Genomic DNA, 20,186 nt, shown 5'->3' with positions numbered 1-20,186 from the left:
AGTCTAATCATGAGGATTTGTATACGGGGCTTGAGGCTTTTGTTTGTAATGGACTTGAACTCTTAATGTAAACAATCCTGGTGTAGTGATGCATTACTCTGTATCTTTTAAGCTTGGGCAGCCTGACAGGAACAGTATGGTGCGCAATCTAGCTAATCTTTTTGGCTAATAGCCATTTGGCAAACATATACAGATGCCAATGTATTAACCTTAATCAAAGGGCTCAACAACCAAGGGGGCAGTGTAGACCGAATTGAAATTTACAGCCTCTAATTTAACCCACTGAATTCTCAAAAGCTGCTATGCATCTTAACTTCTTTCTCCCTTCTCCCCTCTTTTTTTGCCAATTTTATTTCCTCTTTATCTCCAGAAAGCATTGAACCTTGTTGCCTACATTCCCGTGTACACCATGCACCCTCTAGGACCTTTTGCAAGTGTCATTCTATATGCATGAGTTTGGACACTGGTTGTGGACTGGCCACATCAGGGTGTAACAAAGCATAATGCTGTTCTTGCTGATATCCATCAACCCACATCCAGGAGGTAATGAAAATGAATAACATCCTTGGCCAATTTTCTTTCCCCCTCTGTCATAGTGGTGTTGAGGTAAATTATAATACCACTACTCCCAACCTGAGGTCAGCACGAACCACATATGAAACCGGTGGGTTTTTCCTATATGTATTCAGTTACTCACTGTGAGTAATATTGGTCAGGAGAGAAATATCTGCCAGAAAAAGTTATCAGGTGCTTCCTGCTCTAGGCCAATTAGTGCCAAGGAATCTTTAACATCCACCTAAATAGGTTTTGACTTAAAGTCTCATCCGCAAGACAGCTGCTCCAGACTATCCTGCACTGCTGTCAGAGGAGCCTACCTGTTTGAATTTTATCCTTTATTGTTAACCTCGACATCAAACTATAACTGCTTTCCCAGCCATGCAAAAAAAAACAAAAGTCCTTTATTATGCTCTATTTTACATTCCCCTGTAACTTATGTGAAAGAAATGTGAATATCCCGGGGTCTTAAAAAGTTTGTGAAAATGCCAAGAAAGCTAGGAATTTTCACTGAGCAAATAATACAGCAGGAACAAGTTAGAACAAAAGGAAATATGGAATGAGAATAGACTGGAAAAACTGGTTCTCTTCAAGTTGCTGTGTACAATTTGGCTGACTGTTCCACCTAACTTCCATTCAATCTTGAGGCAGGTAACAAACCACAAGAAGTGGTTGATAACATTCTAAAACTGCTCTCCAGCTCCCAAGTGCATAGAGGCAGAACTCCTAGAACACTAGGCAGAATATTAATTCAACTCTACAATTTATGCTTGCAAGCCTAAATTTCAAGTGGTCTCAGCAGTGCATGAACACTCATGTTCTATAAAGTATTTGGCCATTTCTGACCATTATAATCTTCATCATCTTTTTTCTTAAAAAGATACTTATCCAGCTCTGCTTCAAAATAGCTGTTTTCACCGGTAGTCAGTTCCGTAAATCTGCTACTCTTAGTGTATTTTGACATCAGTACTACCAGTTCTTCCCTCCCTCCCATGAATCTCCCTCTAAAACTCAACCTGCACAGCAACTGATGCCAAAATCCTGATTTAAGGCCAGGAAGCACATATGCAGAATAACTCTTCCTGCAATTTCTACCCTTCTTGTAGGAGGGAATCCAAAAGTGCTTTTAGTTTACCTTTTTCCTTATCTGAGGAGGATGACTTACGCATACGACTTCCTTTTTTTCATGAGGGTGATTGCCTTTTTCTGCCTGCTCAGTTTGAAAGCAATTTAAAGAGAGACTTGCGGTTCGGCTGCAACAAGAGGCTTTACTTTTATGACAGATTCTTTGTAAACACAAGAAAATGTGGATCAGTCATCTTGGATCCCTACAGGCTGGGTTGCTTGTGCTTAGCAAGTACTGTATGCCTGTCATCAGGTGAACTCCAGAAGTGTAAGAGTGCTTGAGATTTGCTTTCTGCGGTCTTGCAGCATCAAGACTCAGTAGTGTGGGACGAATTGACTCTGCATCAAACTGATCTGTAGCATTGCATATTGATACTGCGCAGTGCAGTACACAAGACTTAACTGTCCTAACAAATGAAACTATGATAAAAGCCCGTGATTAATTTTAAGATGCTTTATATGGTTTTCTATCTGTTGTGTTTACTTGAATATTTTGGCTTAAACAGCAAACACTGATGACATGAGGTTAATTGCATGGAGCTGTTACAGAGCCCAACAGTGCAAGCAGACTGGATTAATATGTACAGCTGGAATAGTGCAGATACCCAAGGCCTCTGAGTTAGCTTCTCAACTAATGTTAATTCAGCTCCTTTATGCTGTGCAACTAACTGACTCTTTCAACAGCAGATCACTTCTATCCAGAGTGATGTCATCAGTGCTCACAGTTTCTACAAAAGGAAAAGGTGAAAAACAGATTAATCCTAATTTTTTGGAATTTTCTTTTCGAGCTGTTCTGTTGCTGATACTTACTCTTTGAAGGCTTGTAATTGAACTTTTGAGTTCACAGACGGTTTGACGTTATCAGAAATCTTCCAGAATGGTTATAGCTTTGGTAACTATCTCCCACCTCCTTGTTCTACATGCAACATCTGGAGAACTTTGTTACATCTGACTTTTGAATGTTATGTCAGCTGGTAGTACATGCACAGAAAATGTTCTGTACAAATGAAAATAGCTTTATTACATAGGTAAATGACTATTTTGTAATTACCATTATGTCTTGCATATACTGTAGATTTTTTCATAAATAATTTGGAATTTTATTGTCATACAAAGTTTGTCAGTCAGCACTCAAAGTACTAAAATAGCAACAGAATAGTTATTGGAAAAGCATTCTTGGAAAAATGCTTTGAATTTAAGTTATTGCATTCAGATGCATGTCATATACAAGTATTTTCCCCCAAGGACCCTTCTCTGTATCCTTCATGATGTTGGCTAAGTGGCGGTGGTTGGTGGGGAGGGTGGAAATGGTGTGGTGGTTCATGTTCACCTTGTAGTATTGCTGTCATTGAACGTGACTCATTTGGGTGCAATCTTTTCAATTGTACTTGAGCAGTCTCAAAACTCAGAATTGTTATGTTTGTTTTAACACGAGATGTGGGGATTAAACCTAAATTGACCAAAGTAAATCCTCGGAGATGACAGTCATGTTGAAGGTTCCATGACTGGAGAAATCAACTCTGGTGGGAATTATGCTACCAGGAAAATTGTACTATGGGGTAAAATGAATTGTAATACAGAAAAAGACAAGTGTAGGATTAAGTTGCTACTCATTTATTTGACTTAGGCATAGGAATGTTTCGACCATCATTGAATTTGTAGAAAACCATTGGACACTGCATATTTGATAAATTATTTCTTCTGATTTCTCTGCTATGAAGCATCTTGGGATGATGCTACATAAATATGCATCGTTGGAAAAATTTATCACTGTACAGGAGCCATACTAATCCTTTGATCTCCCTCATTTCTCACTGTGTATAGTGCCTTGTCCTGGCAATATTCTTTATCTTCTGCTGTTGGCAGCAGTTTACTCTAATGTCAGTGCATTGGGGGAAAGAAAATCTGTCTTTTCTTTCCTTGAGAACTTTTTGTGTCAATCTTACTATTTGCAAGCTTTTTGTCAAAGTTCAGGTTTACAAAATTCTTTCTCGAGCTTTTGTCAAATTTTCAACTTGGCAAAATCAACCGTGTCTCAGAATTTTTACTCCTTCACAAATCTTTCAGAAGATTAGATTTCAAAAACAGTCCGGGTCAAATGACTGCTATGAGGCAATGAGTCGCAATGTCCTGCTTGCTTCCTGTATGACCTTCTGTTTGCCTACATATTTGTGCAGTGATTCTGCCTGGGCTTTCTTCTGCATTACTGATCTGAGTGAGTTGGTACCAAATTACACTAGTACAGTTGGGTACCTTCAGCCTTCATAAGGCATTTTGTTGATGGTTGGGTGACAGCTTTCACCTGTTGATCTGGGCACGCTGGAGCCAAACTAGGCAATGTCAGAGCAATGGTGCCTCTTATCTCTGAAAGCTGTGGCTTTTATCCAATGTAAACAAGATACGTGGAAGCAGTCATACATTTTTAAGAAACAAGAGACCACATCTTGTAAAGATTACGATTTTGCTTTCCTGAAGCCACCAATTCATATGTTTGCAAGTACACGTGTGGTTCCAATTCTGTATAGCTTCATAATTCAAATCATTGTTTGGAACACTGTTGCACTGTTTATTAGCAAATCAGCTGTGAATGTTTAATATTTTTAACCTGGCACTTGTTAGCAGTTACCAATTAGCCATTGATGGAAAAACACTTTGAGTGACTTGAAAGCATTTTTAAGAGACCACTATGTCTTCTTATATGCCCTCAAAACTCCAAATAACTAGGATTGTTATGGAACCCTAACTTGTCAGAAGCAGATTTATTTGTTTCACTGTGTTCTTGTCGAATGCTGTATAAAGAAAACCCTGGCTTTCATTTAGGATGTTATATTTCTCAAGAGTATAACAAGACACTTTGCATGTGGTGAATCAGTTTGAATTGCAGTAACTATTGTGTGGACAGACATGGTGGCCATTTGTACAGGCAGCATTACGATGAATAACAAATTATCTCTTTGCTGATGCTGGTTGAGGGAAGAATATTGGCCAAATGATCCTTACTGTTTGTCAGAGTGTTGTGGGATATTTTATCATTCACCTGAACAGGCTTTGGTTTAAAGTCCTGTCCAAGGATGGCACTGCAAGGCAGTGCCGCACTCCTCAGTACAGTGTTGATGTGCCAACCTAGATCCTAGAATGTCCTTAAATCCACAACATTATGACTTGGATAGGCAAGCTACCAATGAATTTATTTGATAATGGCACCTTTTTTTGAAGGGATGATCACTAAAATGAGGATCAAGATAGCAGCTCACCTTAACAAAAAACAGCTGATAAATTCCATATCATAATACCTACACAGCGAAGTGAGTACGTTCTGTTTAAAATGGTAAATGTTCATGAAAGATTCTTCATCTCTCTTCACTTTTAATAGTAGCAATTATGATTTAAAATGTGTGGATTTATAGGCAACAGATATCAAACTGTAAATTTAATAGGAAAATTAAGAAGTTTTCTTCTGCTTAGTTGGCAGTATCTCTTACTTCTAGAAAGTTGTTCATCAATTTGCTGGCATCAGTGCAATTGTGTTTCATCTGTAATTGTTCGAGATCATATTTTGGAAATGCCTGAGTTCAAATTGGTACCTAGCTGGACAGTGTATTTTTGTTTTGATCAGCTCAGTCCACCTTTCTCATCACGGCTCTCCCCCATTTTTGTTCTTTCTCTGCAAGGTTATTTATGTTCTTCTGCCCTGTTGCTGCTCTGTACTATTCCTAAAGTGATATAATGTTTAAATCTAACCTCAGACTGATACCAGAATTGCTTTCTGAACAGTCAAGATATAGCCTGGCTCATCCTCAGCGCCCTGGACCTAAGATTAGTTACAAAAAGTCATCAAGGTTCTTGCTTCTGGTTGACTAGTGTACCTGGCACTCAGTGTCTGGGTTCATGCATCAAGATTGGCCACTTGGCTGCTGGGCATTGGCTTGTATCAATGAATTACCCCAATGTGAATTACCACCTTCGGGAGGGGGTGGGCAGTGAAGGAAGGTAAATCAAGGCGCCTGTTTGAATTTATGACCTCGTTTTGGATTGGGACTGCAATCAGGCTTTTATTTGAAACTGAATTATTTCTGTTATTAGTCAAAAACTAATTCAGAAAATGATCAGTTTTTAACTTGACTTGTCATGTCTTATGAATTAGTCCTCGTAACATGGAAGACAAATCACACTTGAATATCTTGAACAAAGGCAATAATTATACTTGGCATCTACAGTAAGAAGCTTAATAATTTAAACAAGACAAAATATAGATGAAAAGGAAACATTGAAATTACAAGACAAACAATTTCAGCCACAGAAAAATTTTAATGCCCAAGTGTGGCTTGTAATACTTCAAAAGTTTGTAAATTTAGGTCTTATTACACTGTCTCCCAAACTTGATTGTTCTTTCGCGGGAGTTGGAATTATGCAATGAGTCCCTCCTTTCAATCGTCGCATGTCCTACAATCAAGTTTTTATGATCGGCACCCTTAACAATTTCTACTTGCTTTATGCTATCCTTTGGTATTCTTGGTGACGTCTTGCACACTATGGACATCTGCCCATCACCTAGGGTTTTAACCTTTTAAAAGAGACTTGTTTCACGCTGACAACTACAACAATAGCTTGCATTTATATAGTGCCTTTAATGTAACACAACCTCCCAAGGTGATTCATATGAGCCTTTAAGTAAAATTTGATATCCAGCCATGGAAAGTTATATTAAGGTTAGTCAGAGGAGATAGGTTCTAAGGAGAATCTTAAAGGAAGAAAGAAAAATTGAGTCACTTAGGGAGGGAATTCCAGAGTTTAGGGCCAAGGCAGCGGAAGGCATGGCCACCTGACCTAGAGGAATTGGGGATATTCAAGAGGCTAGAATTGGAGGAGTAAAAGGATCTTGGAGGATTGTGGGGCTGAAGGAGGTTACAGAGATAGGGAGGGAAGAAGTCAAAGAGGGATTTGACAACAAGGATAAGAATTTTAAACTTGAGGCACTACCTAACCAGGAGCCAATGTACGTTAGTGAGCATCGGAGTGGTAGGTGAACAGGACTTGGTACAAGCAAGGACACTGGCAGGAGTGCTTTGAATGACCTGAAGTCTACAAAGAGTAGAATGTGGGAGGTCAGCCAGGTGTTCATTGGAATAGTCAAGTCTAGACAAAGTCAGTTTAACAAAGGCTTGGATAAAAGCAGCAGATAAGCTGAAGCAGAGGCAGAGTTGAGCAATATTACAGAGGTGGAAATGGGTGGTCTTAAAGCATGTGCCCACAAAACATGTGTTCCAGTAGAAAAAATTTATATGCCAGAAGTGTCATTATTCTCACCTGGAGATACTCTTTTCTTCAGATGCGCCTGTATGTATGTATGTGCATTTTTGTATGTAGGTGTGTGTGTATATGTATATATATGATTGGCTTATATATATTACATATATATATATATACATATGACAGTCTTGCAGTAACAAGCCAATGTAGGACAAAATACTTGAGTTACAAAGCATTGATAAAATCGTACATCCAGTTGTACAAGTGGACACTACAGAAAAAAATCAGAAGGTCAAATTGGACAGTCCTGATACATTAAAAAAATGCTTGTAGCATTGAAGCTCTATCAGTAGATGTCACTAGCATCTTTGTTTATAATGTATCGTACCATAGTTATAGAGGGTGCTTAAGCAATTTAAAGGGACAGCACCATTACTGCATTAACTACTTTTCCAGTTTGTCTGCTGTAATCCAACACGTCACTGCTGGAAATGAGTGTTTGAAGGGATTCCCAGTTTTGCAGCACTGGATATAACCGAAGAATCAAAGTTAGAGTTTAGAATGTGGCTGATCATCAACACAGCTAGGAAGGAAGAGATCTATATCTTTGATATATTACAAGCCCTGTGTAGTACCCATTGCCCATACTTCCTGCAAGTGTCAATTACTACTTGTATCATTTTGCCATCACACTTTGACAGTATCCCTATTGTTATTGATAAGACTGTGCAAATCAACAACAACTTATATTTATATAGCACCTTTAATGTAATGAAATGTCCCAAGCTGCTTCACTGGAGCATTATAAAACAAAGTATGGCAACAAGCCACATAAGGGGATACTAGCTCAGATGACCAAAAGCTTGGTCAAAGAGGTAGGTTTTAAGGAGTGTCTTAAAGGATGAAAGCAAGGAAGAGAGATGTTGGGAGGGAATTCCAGAGCTTGGGGACTAAGTCAATTGAAGGCACGGCCACCATTGGTGGAGTGATTAAAATTGAGTACGCTGCATGACATAAAAATGATTAAAAATCAGAACAGGATTAGCTGAGGAATTATGGTTAAAATCAGATGTTTTGTTTGTCGAGGAATGCAGTAGAGCTATTTTTAAGTCGATACCATGAAAATGATATGAATACTTATGCTATGGAATAGGAAAAATTACATAATCCTAAAACAACTTGCATCTTCTGTGTTTTGTGTAAAAGAGCATTATTGAGAATGTTGTGTAATGTTCTCTTAGATATTTTATGAATAAAGTATATTTTTGCAAAAATAGGCTCTTCCTAGGGCTTCTTTCCAGGTCTTGTCTAAGGCCTTTCAGCCATAGTACACAGAGGGGCTGGAAATTGTATAGAGCCCCTCATACTGTACGACTAACATTGAATGTATGCAGTAAATATTACATGTATCACAATTGTGTTGAAGCACGTCAGATGATGATCCATGTAGAAAATTTGAATATCATTGCACTTTCTGTAATGACCATTTTGAAATGTTTTGTAATGTTATTTTGGATATCTTATGAATAAAGTATATTTTTGCAAAAAAAACAATCATTGAGCATTTCATAGTTGAGGGAAAACCACAAAGGAGGCACTAAGAGTGAGAAATTTAGCCTGATAGGATTTTAAGAAAGTTTTGAAGGGAGAGACATGTCAAGGGAAAATGGTTTGTTCTGTGTTGTAAGCATAAATGATACATGCTGGTCATCTTAGATTAGTATAAGAAACAGTAGTTAATGTTTTAATTACTTTCTTCTATATGCAGGGGTAAAGAGTATGAAAGCTCACTGGAAGCCAAAGCTCAGATTCCAGACTCACCCTTCAAAGCCAAGTAAGTGCTTTATAAACAGACAAAGCTTACAAAAATGTGACTAAAAACAGATAATGCTGGAAATACATCACAGGTTTATTTACCTCCATCAAAGACAAAAGAGAGGTTTCCTCTGAAAAAGTTAGGGTGAGCGTCTTTGTCACAGTAATCAAAAACAATGAAAGGGTGAAGAACAGGTGAAGGTCACGAGTGCTACAGTCCAAACTGTTATAATGGCTCCTCATGGGTTTAATGGCTGTGGAATTAACTTGAAAAAATTGTAACAAGCGAGTGAAAAAGAGGACAAAGGCCTAAATTAAAATACAATCAGAAAAAATAAAGGAGTATAATGGCTATCTGCTATATGGTTAATGCTAGCTGCCAGTTCCTGTAAAAAGTGAATTATGTCAATAATGCTGAAGGTTTCTTGGAATGTTGAGAATTATAGAAAGGAACTTATGTCGGTTTCCCCTGCACAAATTTCTGTACATTAGAAACTACCTTCAATGAAAGTTTTTTAGTCACTGTATATGTCATGTGGGGCTGAACATAGGAACATTTAACCTTCTGAACATGCACTAAAGCAGCCAATGGTGCAAATGTTTTTGTGTTCACATGCTGTACCATAAGTGGTAAAATGAGGCTTAACTCCCATGATTCTTGATCTCACTATGGAAGGCAATGGGAAGAAAAACACATTTAGTGAAGCACATGGATTAGAATTCTAGTAAAGGCAAAAAAAGCTTCAATCATTTATAAATACAGTTAGATGCTCTGAATCTGGGTTCTTTCTGGATGGATGTGTTAAGGTGGCTGCACCTATCCTGTGATTATGTTGCTCTGAACAACTGCTCTACAGCTGGTTCCTTGTGGCATTGACAAAAACCTGGGAAGAGGCGAAAAAGTAGTGCATGGCAAATGGGAAAAGCCAGGGGTTGGATTTCTCGCAGGCAAAAGCAAAAGGGCAACATGAACTTTAGTGCTGTGTATGCAGCTGAAGTAGCACAAAGCAGCAGCATTAATTGGTTTAGCATTTTAATTTTGCATTTATTGCTAAGAAACCTCTTTTAATGGGTAATGGTGTTGCCTTATGTGGTTGGAAGTCATAAACAGCAAGAACATATCAAGCTGATCGACAAGCCCAAGATGAATTAAGTTGATTTTCTGGTGGAGCTCTGCTTTTGTGGGGAAAGTATGGCTGAAATCAGCTGGGACTCCTGCTACTGATCACTGTTAAGTTGTCCCTGCAATAAAATTGTGAGGGCTCTGTGTTGGTAAGTTTGTGTTATATGGATATTTCAGCAGTAGCGACACTAAAAAAGGATAGAAAGAGCAAAATAGAATGAAACTCTGATCTTAAAAACAATCTCGTCTTCTGTTTTTTTTTTAACTAAAAAATGTTTGTAGTAAATTATAATTAATTTTCCATCCTTTCTGGAAAATATTTACTTCTGAAAATGAGTTCTCTATCCTTATCAGGAGGAGATTGGAGGAATTTCTCAGACCAGCATTGTGAGGAATTTCAATTAAAATCAGTTCAATTAAAATCAGAGAGATGATTAGTATTACTTGATTGCTCAATTGAATGCGTTGTCTGTGTATGTTAATTCCATCTCCTCAAACTGTCAGGCCCTGTAACTCCTCTGAGCTGATTGCTCCAATTTATGTCATTGATGACTAAAAGAGGAAAATAAATTATACAGTTTTACAGAAACCCTTTGTAACTTCCTTTTGAAAGTGGCATGAATAATTGTAAAGCAAATGATTATCTTAAGAGCTCTTTTGATTTGAATGTGTTTTTCAGTGCATTATGGGGTTTTACTTGGAGCTGGTGTACTTGGTCACCGCCTTTGTCCCTTCCGACACGGCGTGCTTGGCCAGTTCCCCGGGCAGCAGCAGGCGCACGGCGGTCTGGATCTCCCGGGAGCTGATGGTGCTGCGCTTGTTGTAATGGGCCAGGCGGGAAGCCTCACCCGCGATGCGCTCGAAAATATCGCTCACGAACGAGTTCATGATGCTCATGGCCTTGGAGGAGATGCCGGTGTCGGGGTGAACCTGCTTCATCACTTTGTAGATGTAGATGGCGTAAATCTCCTCGACTTTCGCCGCTTCTTGCCGCCCTTTGCTATCGGTTTCTTTAAGGCTTTCTTGCCTCCCGTCTTGGGAGCTGGTTTCTTCTCATCAACCATCGTCACTTTCAGACACAGTCTTTTGATGACACAGTAAGTAAATGCACCATGTGGAGAGGTACTGAACCATGAAGATAAGCAAGGCCCATGCTCCCACCCTGGTTGACATTGAGTTACCTGGCCTCAGCTTCAGCAGTGATGTGAGCAACTGAAATTCTTTTTGTGGGACCTGGAGCAGGGAGAATAAAATGTATGAAGAGTCATATTGGATTTGAAACATTAACTTTTTCTCTCTCCACAAGTGCTACCAGACCTGCTGAGCTTCTCCAGCGTTTTCTATTTTAAGTTTATTTGCAGCATCTGAAGTATTTTGCTTTTATATTAGGATAAAATTCAAGTAGGGTTCCTGCTCCTTATGGCTGCCCATCACTCTTGCCAGAAAGTGTATAGATTGCATTGAGCTCTGCTCTGCCCTTCACCCAGCTGAAGAGCAAATGGGTGAGGTCACAGCATTCAGAAGTGTCAACATGAATCAACGCTTTAAGTTTTTAAAATTTCTTCGCGGGATGTGGGCATCGCCGGCTAGGCCAGCATTTATTGCCCATCCCTAATTGCCCTTGGAAAGGTGGTGCTGAGCTACTGCCTTGAACCACTGAAGTCCATGTAGTGTAGGTACACCCAGAGTGATGTTACGAAGGGAGTTCCAGGATTTTGACCCAGCGACAGTGAAGGAATGGCGATGTAATTCCAAGTCAGAATGGTACGTGGCTTGGAGGGGAACATGCAGGTGGCGATGTTCCCATCTATCTGCTACCCTTATCCTTTCAGGTGGTAGAGGCCAGGGGCTTTGAAGGTGCTATCGAAGGAGCCTTGGTGAGTTGCAACACTGCAATTGTAGGTAACACTGCTGCCACTGTGCGTCAGTGGTGGTGGAAGATGGTGGATAGGGTGCCAATCAAGTGGGCTGCTTTGTCCTGGATGGTGTCGAGCTTCTTGAGTGTTGTTGGAGCTGCACTCATCTAGGTAAGTGGAGAGCATTACATCACACTCAGGGACTTGTTTCTTGTAGATGGTGGACAGACTTTGGGGAGTCGGGAAGTGAGTTACTCACTGCAGAATTCCAGCCTATCTTCTGTGACCTGCTCTTGTAGCCACAGTATTTATATGGCTGGTCCACTTTGGGGTCTAGAGCCGGGGGACACAGTCTCAGAATAAGGGGCAGACTGTTTAGGACTGAGATGAGGGGGAATCAATCCACTCAGAGGGTGGTGAATCTTTGGAATTCTCTACTGCAGATGGCTGTGGAAGCTCAATCATTGAGTATGTTCAAGACAGAGATCATTGGATTTCTAAATACTAATGACATCAAGGGATAAGGGGATAGGCCAAGAAAATGGCGTTGAGGCATACGATCAGCTATGATCTAGTAGAATGGAGGAGCAGACTTGAGGGGCTGAATGGCGTACTCCTCCTATCTTTCTATGTTGATGTCAAGGGCAGTCACTCTCACCTCACCTCATCTATTTGCTGCCCTTGTCCTTCTCGATGGTAGTGGTCATGGGTTTGGAAGGTGCTGTCGAAGGAGCCTTGGTGAATTCCTGAAGTGCATCTTGTAGGAATTCACCAAGGCTCCTTTGACAGCACCTTTCAACCCATGACACTACCATCTAGAAGGACAAGGGCAGCAGATAGATGGGAACACCACCGCCTGGAAGTTCCTCTCCAAGTCACTCACCATCCCAACTTGGAAATATATCGCCGTTCCTTCACTGTTGCTGGGTCAAAATCCTGGAACTCCTTCCCAAACAGCACTGTGGGTGTACCTACACCACACGGGACTGCCGTGGTTCAAGAAGGCATCTCATCACCACCTTCTCGAGGGCAATTATGGATGGGCAATAAATGCTGGCCCAGCCAGTGACGCCCACATCCCATGAATGAATTTTTAAAAAAACCTGAGATCAGCTCTTTTATCCATGTTAGGACCAAGGCTGTAATGAGGTCAGGAGCTGAGTGGCCCTGGTGGTACACAAGCTGAGCGTCAGTGAGCAAGTTATTGCTGAGTAAATGCTGCTTGATAGCATTGTCGATGACAACTTCCATCACTTTGCTGATGATCAAGAGTAGACTGATGGGGCGGTAATTGACCAGCTTGAATTTTTCATGTTTTTTGTGGACAGGACATACTTAGCAATTTTCCACATTGTCAGGTAGATGCCAGTGTTGTAGCTATATTGGAACAGCTTGGCTAGAGGTACGGTTAGTCCTGGAGCCAGAATGTTGTCAGCTGAGGACAAAAGGAAGTTATGAGAGGAAACTACATTCTGCACTGTTTAGCACCATTTTAATTATTTTCAATTTACTGTGCAAGACCTATAAAGTTATCAGAAATGTGTGCTGACAATATTTGCACATCACTTGATGTGCTAGTCATTAAGAAGGTTAATCTAATGAACACACAGGCATTTGATTAAAAATTCATATAACCCATTGACCATTCAAGCAGCTGAAAAGTTAATGTTGCCCTTTTGCTTTTGCCTGTGAGAAATCCAACCCCTGTCTTCTCCCATTTGCCATGCACTACTTTTTGGCCTCTTCCCAGGTTTTTGCCAATGCCGCAAGGAACTAGCTGTAGAGCAGTTGTTCAGGAAGCATAATCACAGGATCGATGCAGACGAGAAAGGACTTCAGTCCAGCTTAACATGTCCATCCAGAGAGAACGGCATCTAGCTATATTTATAAATGATTGAAGCTATTTTTTGCCTTCAGTGCCTTTACTAGAATTCTAATCCATATGCTTTGCTAAGTGTATTTTTCTTCCCATTGCCTTCCATGATGAGATCAAGAATCATGGGGGTTAAGCCTCATTTTACCACTTATGGTGTAGCGTGTGAACACAAAAACATTTGCACCACTGGCTGCTTTAGTGCATGTTCAGAAGGTTAAATGTTCATATGTTCAGCCCCACGTGTCATAAACGGTGACTAAAAAAGTTTCAGTGAAGGTAGTTTCCAATGTACAGAAATTTTCTACTAACAATGATCCTTTTGTGGCTGTGTTAACCAGAAAAATAATACACCATTTTTTTTGGTGGGTGTGGGGGAGATTTGTGTGCCTTTTTCATTCTTTTAGATTACCACCACATGCAGCAGATAGTTAATCAGAGATCACAATCCACCCTCGGGGCTTGCAATTCAAATGGATAAATCAGCCTTCTTAAGTTTCACGGTATTATAATGTAAATGCTTCAAGCACATTGTCATACTGTATGATACTTCTGGATCTCCATTTCAGCTTCCTTTCTGGTGCTCTCACCCTTGGAAGCCTAACAATTTCTACCAGCTATGTGAGATCTGCAAGTTCCAGGCAGCAATACAGCAAAACAACTAATAATTCACAGGACGCCGACATATTGGCTAAGTTCACTGGCCTTTTAAATAGCACCTTTTTTGGCTATCCCAAAGGATATCCCAAAGCGCTTTACAGCCAGTGAAGAACTTTTGAAGTGAAGTCACTGTTGTTTCCTACATTACACTCCCAAATCACTGCACTGTTATTGTTCTGAAATCCATCCTCCACCCAATAGAGCGAATAGTTTTTCTTTACATATCTACCCTGTTGAATCCATTACTTTAAATACCTTGACTAGTGCACTTGTCAGCCATCTCAATGCATGGGAATACAAGGCAGGTTTATGGAACCCTCCTTCATAATTTACCCCCTTAAACCATGCTATGATTCTGGTGAATGTGTCCTGTACCTCTTGTGAAACCAAAATATCTTTCCTGAAGTTTTTTAAATTAATTCATGGGGTGTGGCATCGTTGGCTAGGCCAGCATTTATTGTCCATCCTTAATTGCCCTTGAGAAGGTGCTAGTGAACTACCGCCTTGAACCGCTGCAGTCTATGTGTTGTAAGTACACCCACAGTGCTGTTAGGGAAGGAGTTCCAGGGTTTGGACTCAGCGACAGTGAAGGAACAGTGATATATTTCTAAGTCAGGATGGTGAGTGGCTTGAAGGGGAACTTCCAAGTGGAGTATAACCATGTGTCTGCTGCCCTTGTCCTTCTAGATGGTAGCTGTTGTGGGTTTGGAAGGTGCTGTCTAAGGAACCTCGGTGAGTTCCTGCAGTGCATCTTGTAGATGGTACATAATGTTGCCACTGTGCATCGGTGGTGGAGGGAGTCAATGTTTGTGGATGGGGTGCCAATCAAGCAGGCTGCATTGTCCTGGATGGTGTCAAGCTTCTTGAGTGTCCTTGGAGCTGTACTCATCCAGGCAAGTTTAGAGTATTCCATCACATGTCTGACTTGTGCCTTGTAGGTGGTGGACAGGCTTTGGGGAGTCATGTGGTGAGTTACTTGCTGCAGGATTCCTAGCCTCTGACCTGCTCTTGAAGCCACAGTATTGATATGGCTGGTCCAGCTCAGTTTTTTGTCAATCGTAACCCCCAGGATGTTGATATTGGGGGATTCAGCGATGGTAATGCCATTGAATGTCAAGGGGCAATGGTTATATTCTCTCTTGTTGGAAATGGTTATTGCCTGGCACTTGCATGGCTCGAGTGTTACTTGCCACTTGTCAGCCCAAGCCTGAATGTTGTCCAGGTCTTGCAGCATTATGGGCATGGACTGCTTCAGTATCTGAGGAGTTGAGAATGGTGCTGAACATCTTGCAATCATCAACACCCAGTATTGTTCACCATCTAACTAGGGTCTGACCAAGGCTCTGTACAAGTGAAGGACTTCCTCACTTTTGAATTCCTTGAGGAAAATGCTCCATTAGCCTTTTTGATTAAATTTGTACCTGTGATCTGTGTACATGGACACCCAAATCCCTTTGCTCTTCCAAAGTTCCTAGTCTCCTAAAATTAAGAAATTATTCTGATTTGTCTTTCTCAGATCCAAAATGTATGATCTTGCATTCCCCTACATTTAACTCCATTCCGCATAGTGGTGCCCACTTGCTCGGTCTGTCAATATCATTTTGTAACCCACACAGACGACGCGCTGTTCCCTGTTAACTTACTGCCATCTGTAAACTTGTATCTACAACTCGCCATTATCAAAGTCATTAATATATATATGGTGAAAGACTGAGGCCTCAGTATAGCTCCCTGGGTCACATCACTTGTCACATCCCGCTAATCAGGGAATAAACCCATCATCCTACTATCTCCCATTCCCAACCCGTGAGGTTACCTCTCATTACATCTGTTCATCTTTGCTGATATTCTTTTATGAAAAACATATGAAATGCCAATGTACAGTGCTATTGAAATTTTAGATTTTGATTTAGAATGAATTCTAAAAAGAATCAGCACAACCCTGAAATGCCATTTGGAAATCCGTATGACAACATCTATATTCCCTGCAGCTATATACTCCCGTATCCACCATGTTAATGACCTTCTCAAAAAAATTCAGCTAGGTTAGTCAGATGTGATCGTCCCTTCACAAATCCATGCTCACTCTCTTTGATCAACTGATACTTGTCTAAGGGCTCAGTCACTCTGTCTTTGATGCTAGATTCCAGAAACTTCCCCACAGTTGATGTTTAAATCCTAGGGTTTGTTGATTCTTTTGTAGGCGGTAGGTTCTGAATTCATTCTAAATCAAAATCTGCAATTTGAGTAGCACTATACATTGTGCTGGTTTGGTAAGCCTTTAGATGGAAAATGTGCCATTGTAAAAATAACCTGAGATGCTGGTGAAAGAAACAGCATCAGAATGAAGGGCCACTGTGTTTTTAATCCCTGGTGCATCTGATATTCTTCTTCCTGTTATAGGCATGGTGGTAGCTGTCATTTAAATAAAAGGAGTTACATGAAAGCCTGAGGGGGAGCTCATAATTATTATCATTTGCACAAGAGTACAAAGAGTTCTCTTTGCTCATTGCCTCAATGAAAAGCATACTTTCACAAAAAGAGCTATGAAACTCTGACAGATGATACTATAATTCAACTATATGGTTTTATTAAAATATGATGGTCTTAATTGTTGCTTAACTTATACATTAATTGATTACATTATATACTGCGATATCCGAGTTGACATCTTGATGCTGGTAGAGTACTTTGTTTTTTTTGATTAGAATAGATGAAAAATTGGAACTCTAAGGTAAGCCTACAATTTGTAGAAATTGGAATTGTCAGATGCCTAAACACCATTGAATTTCTCTTGAATGATATAACATTCCTCCCATCCTCTGGTTTGCTCTGTTTTGTAAAAACTGAGGGCAGTGAGGTAGGTTTGTGGAGTCCAGATAAAAGCCATAAGTTTCTTGCAGTCATAATACAGTAAGGGACACCATGGAATTAATCTGTCAGTAGCTTGGGACCACAAATATGTAAACATAATTTAGGTATGGTAAAGCCCATTGATGGTGAAAACTTTATGCAATGAGATTACTCCTAGCAAAACTTCTGGCAGTGAGCAATTTTTAAACCAGCAACTTCCCTGTATGGAAAAACGTAACACCCAATGACTTTAGCACACCATTGAGAAACCATCTCTAAGTGCTCCACACGCCATAATTTTCTTTGAAGTGCAGTAACTGTCATTACATGGACAAACAAGGCATCCAATTTATATACATAGATCCTACAAACTGCAATGGGATGAATAACCACTTCATTGATTTTTGATGATGATGATGGAGAGAGGAATGTTTGCCAAGGAGTTAGAAAATGGGATCTTTGGCATCCACCAGATCAAAATAGGGAGATGGAGCTTCAGTTTAATATCTTACTCGAAGTACGGTACTTTCAAGAATGGAGCACTCCCTCAGTATTGCAATGAATTGGCAGACAAGATTATATATTCAGCAACAAGAATTGGACTTTGAAATAATTGTGCCAGCAACTGAGCCAGGTTGACATTAACATGGACGCACTAAGTGCCAGCGAGGGCAATAAGATTTGACAGCATGGTACTGTTAATATTTGATTGTGATACTGGAACAACAATAAAAAGTAAATTCAATTTTAGTGAGCATTGCAAGATGCATTCCATTTTGAAGAATTGATTCCTCATTTATAGCTTAATGTGCTATAATGGATGGCGCACAGCGAAAACCATTGGTGAACTAATGCACAGCTCCACAGTGCACATGCTGAATTCCCAATCTCTTCCATAAGGAAGAAGTAGGAGAATAGAGTCATCCTTGGAAGCACATGTGGAAGAATGAGGAAAGGTCACTTGACTGCTGTTCCAGACGTGGCTGGTGTGAGATGGTGTGAAACATGGACACAGTTTGAAAAAGGAGGAGGCAACAAACCATCATTTTTTTTAAATGAAGGCTTATCATCTGTCCCTTGCAGTCAGTCACTCAAATGCATATACACAGCTACAGATTTGAGACTGCAAAAGAAGTGTAGGTTTCCCTTTGGGCAGGCTTAATGCACCTAAAATCATGATGATTTGCATGACTGAAATTGGAACACTTTATTCCATTGCTGATTCCTTACCAGAGTGATTTTGGAATCTCTGGCATCTTCTGTTGAGTGCTTTGATTGGTTAGCATAAAACTTTCTAATATTTTAACACACAAATGGAGAATATTACTTTAATATCTTGGGTTTCAGTGTCTCAAATGCATGTAGCTCAACAAATCTAGAGTTAATCAAACAGCAGATGGCAGACTTTGGCTCTAAAATTAACTCGAGCCAACTCAGATGTTCAAATATTTTGGCTCCAAATTATATTCCTGTGAGCAGCCCACCTCAGTCAGTTGCCTCAATCGCAAACTCTGGTCACTACTTCATTATCAGTTGAAGTTGTGCATTGATTTACATAAGCTGGCTGAGTGATTTCAACCCTGAACTAAATGGAACATCGAACCCTTGGTTCTGACAATTCACTTCTCTTTGGTTCCTGAACCAGCCAAAGCACATCAATTTGGTCCATTCATGTGAACAAGGCACTGCTGTTGGAGAGGGAGGCCAAGGAATAACACTGTTATTGAGATGCTTGTATGTTATTCTGAGAAACTGTCAGTAAATTATGCTTTCCAAAAATAAAAAGAAGTAATTTGTACAACTGAGAAGATGTAAACAAAAAAAAGAAGCACTTGTTGAGGTGGGGACAGATGAGCAATGATACCGAATGAAAGGAATTTGTGCATAGAGCAAACAATGATTTTGTAATAATGCCCAACAGTTAATTTTATACATTGTGCATGCACAGAGCTGGGAACTCAATTTTGTTCAGTCCCATAGTATCTTTTTTTAAATTCATTCATGGGATGTGGGCATCGCTGGCTAGGCCAGCATTTATTGCCCACCCATAATTGCCCTTAAGGTGGTGGTGAGCTGCTTCCTTGAACTGCTGCAGTCCATGTGGTGTAGGTACACCCACAGTGCCGTTAGGGAGGAAGTTCCTGGATTTTAATCCAGTGACAGTGAAGGAACGGTGATAAAATTCCAAGTTAGAATGGTGAACAGTTTGAAGGGGGACTTCCAGGTGGTGGCATTCCCATGTATCTGCTGGCCCTGTCCTTCTGGTTGGTAGCGGTCGTGGGTTTGGAAGGTGCTGTCTTCAGAGGCTTGGTGAGTTCCTGCATCTTGTAGAAGGTACACACTGCTTCCACTATGCGTCGGTGGTGGTGGAAGATGGTGGATGGGATGCCAATCAAACAGGCCGCTTTGTCCTGGATGGTGTCAAGCTTCTTGAGTGCTGTTGGAGCTGTACTCTTCCAGGTAAGTGGAGAGTATTCCATCATATTTCTGACTTGTGCCTTCTGGATGGCAAATGGCTTTGGGGAGTCCGGAATGAGTTATTTGCCACAGGATTTCAACCCTCTGACCTGCTCTTGTAGCCACAGTATTTATATGGCTAGTCCAGTTCAGTTTCTGGTCAATGATAACCCCAGGATGTTGATAGTGGGGGATTCAACGATGGTAATGCCATTGAATGTCATGGGGCGATGGTTAGATTCTGTCTTGTTGGAGATGATCATTGCCTGGCACTTGTGTGGCGCAATTGTTGTTTGTCAGCCCAAGGCTGGATGTTGTAAAGGTCTTGCTGCATTTGGACATGGACTGCTTCAGTATCTGAGGAGTTGGGAATGGTGCTGAACATTGCACAATCATCAGTGAATATCCCCACTTCTGACCTTATGATGGAACTAAGGTCATTGATGTAGCATCTTGTTTCTTTAATATTTTATTTAAACTTCAAATCAAGCTACGATGGAAGTAGTCATATTTAAACTTCGTCTAACAGCTGGGAAGTTTTGCTATTATGGTTAAAGGATCATTTTAAACACCCCTAATTACACTGTGTTTGTGGTTTCAGATTAACTCATGTGTAACC

General features: G+C 40.4%; 1 protein-coding gene across 3 annotated transcripts in view; it reads left to right on the top strand.

The window, feature by feature from the left end:
- The window catches only part of scaper (S-phase cyclin A-associated protein in the ER), a 291,693-nt gene that overhangs the window by 127,791 nt on the left and 143,716 nt on the right, over nt 1-20,186 (top strand). For 2 of the 3 annotated variants that reach the window (XM_078532314.1, XM_078532313.1), the window contains one exon: nt 8,699-8,764. The exons of the other annotated variant lie outside the window; for it this stretch is intronic. In XM_078532314.1, the coding sequence (XP_078388440.1) occupies nt 8,699-8,764 (66 nt within the window). The remainder of the gene's footprint in view (nt 1-8,698; nt 8,765-20,186) is intronic. 3 annotated transcript variants of the gene reach the window in all.

Source organism: Cetorhinus maximus, chromosome 30, assembly GCF_964194155.1.
Source record: "Cetorhinus maximus chromosome 30, sCetMax3.hap1.1, whole genome shotgun sequence".
Classification (NCBI taxonomy): domain Eukaryota; kingdom Metazoa; phylum Chordata; class Chondrichthyes; order Lamniformes; family Cetorhinidae; genus Cetorhinus; species Cetorhinus maximus.
This window is presented reverse-complemented; position numbering and strand designations above follow the sequence as displayed.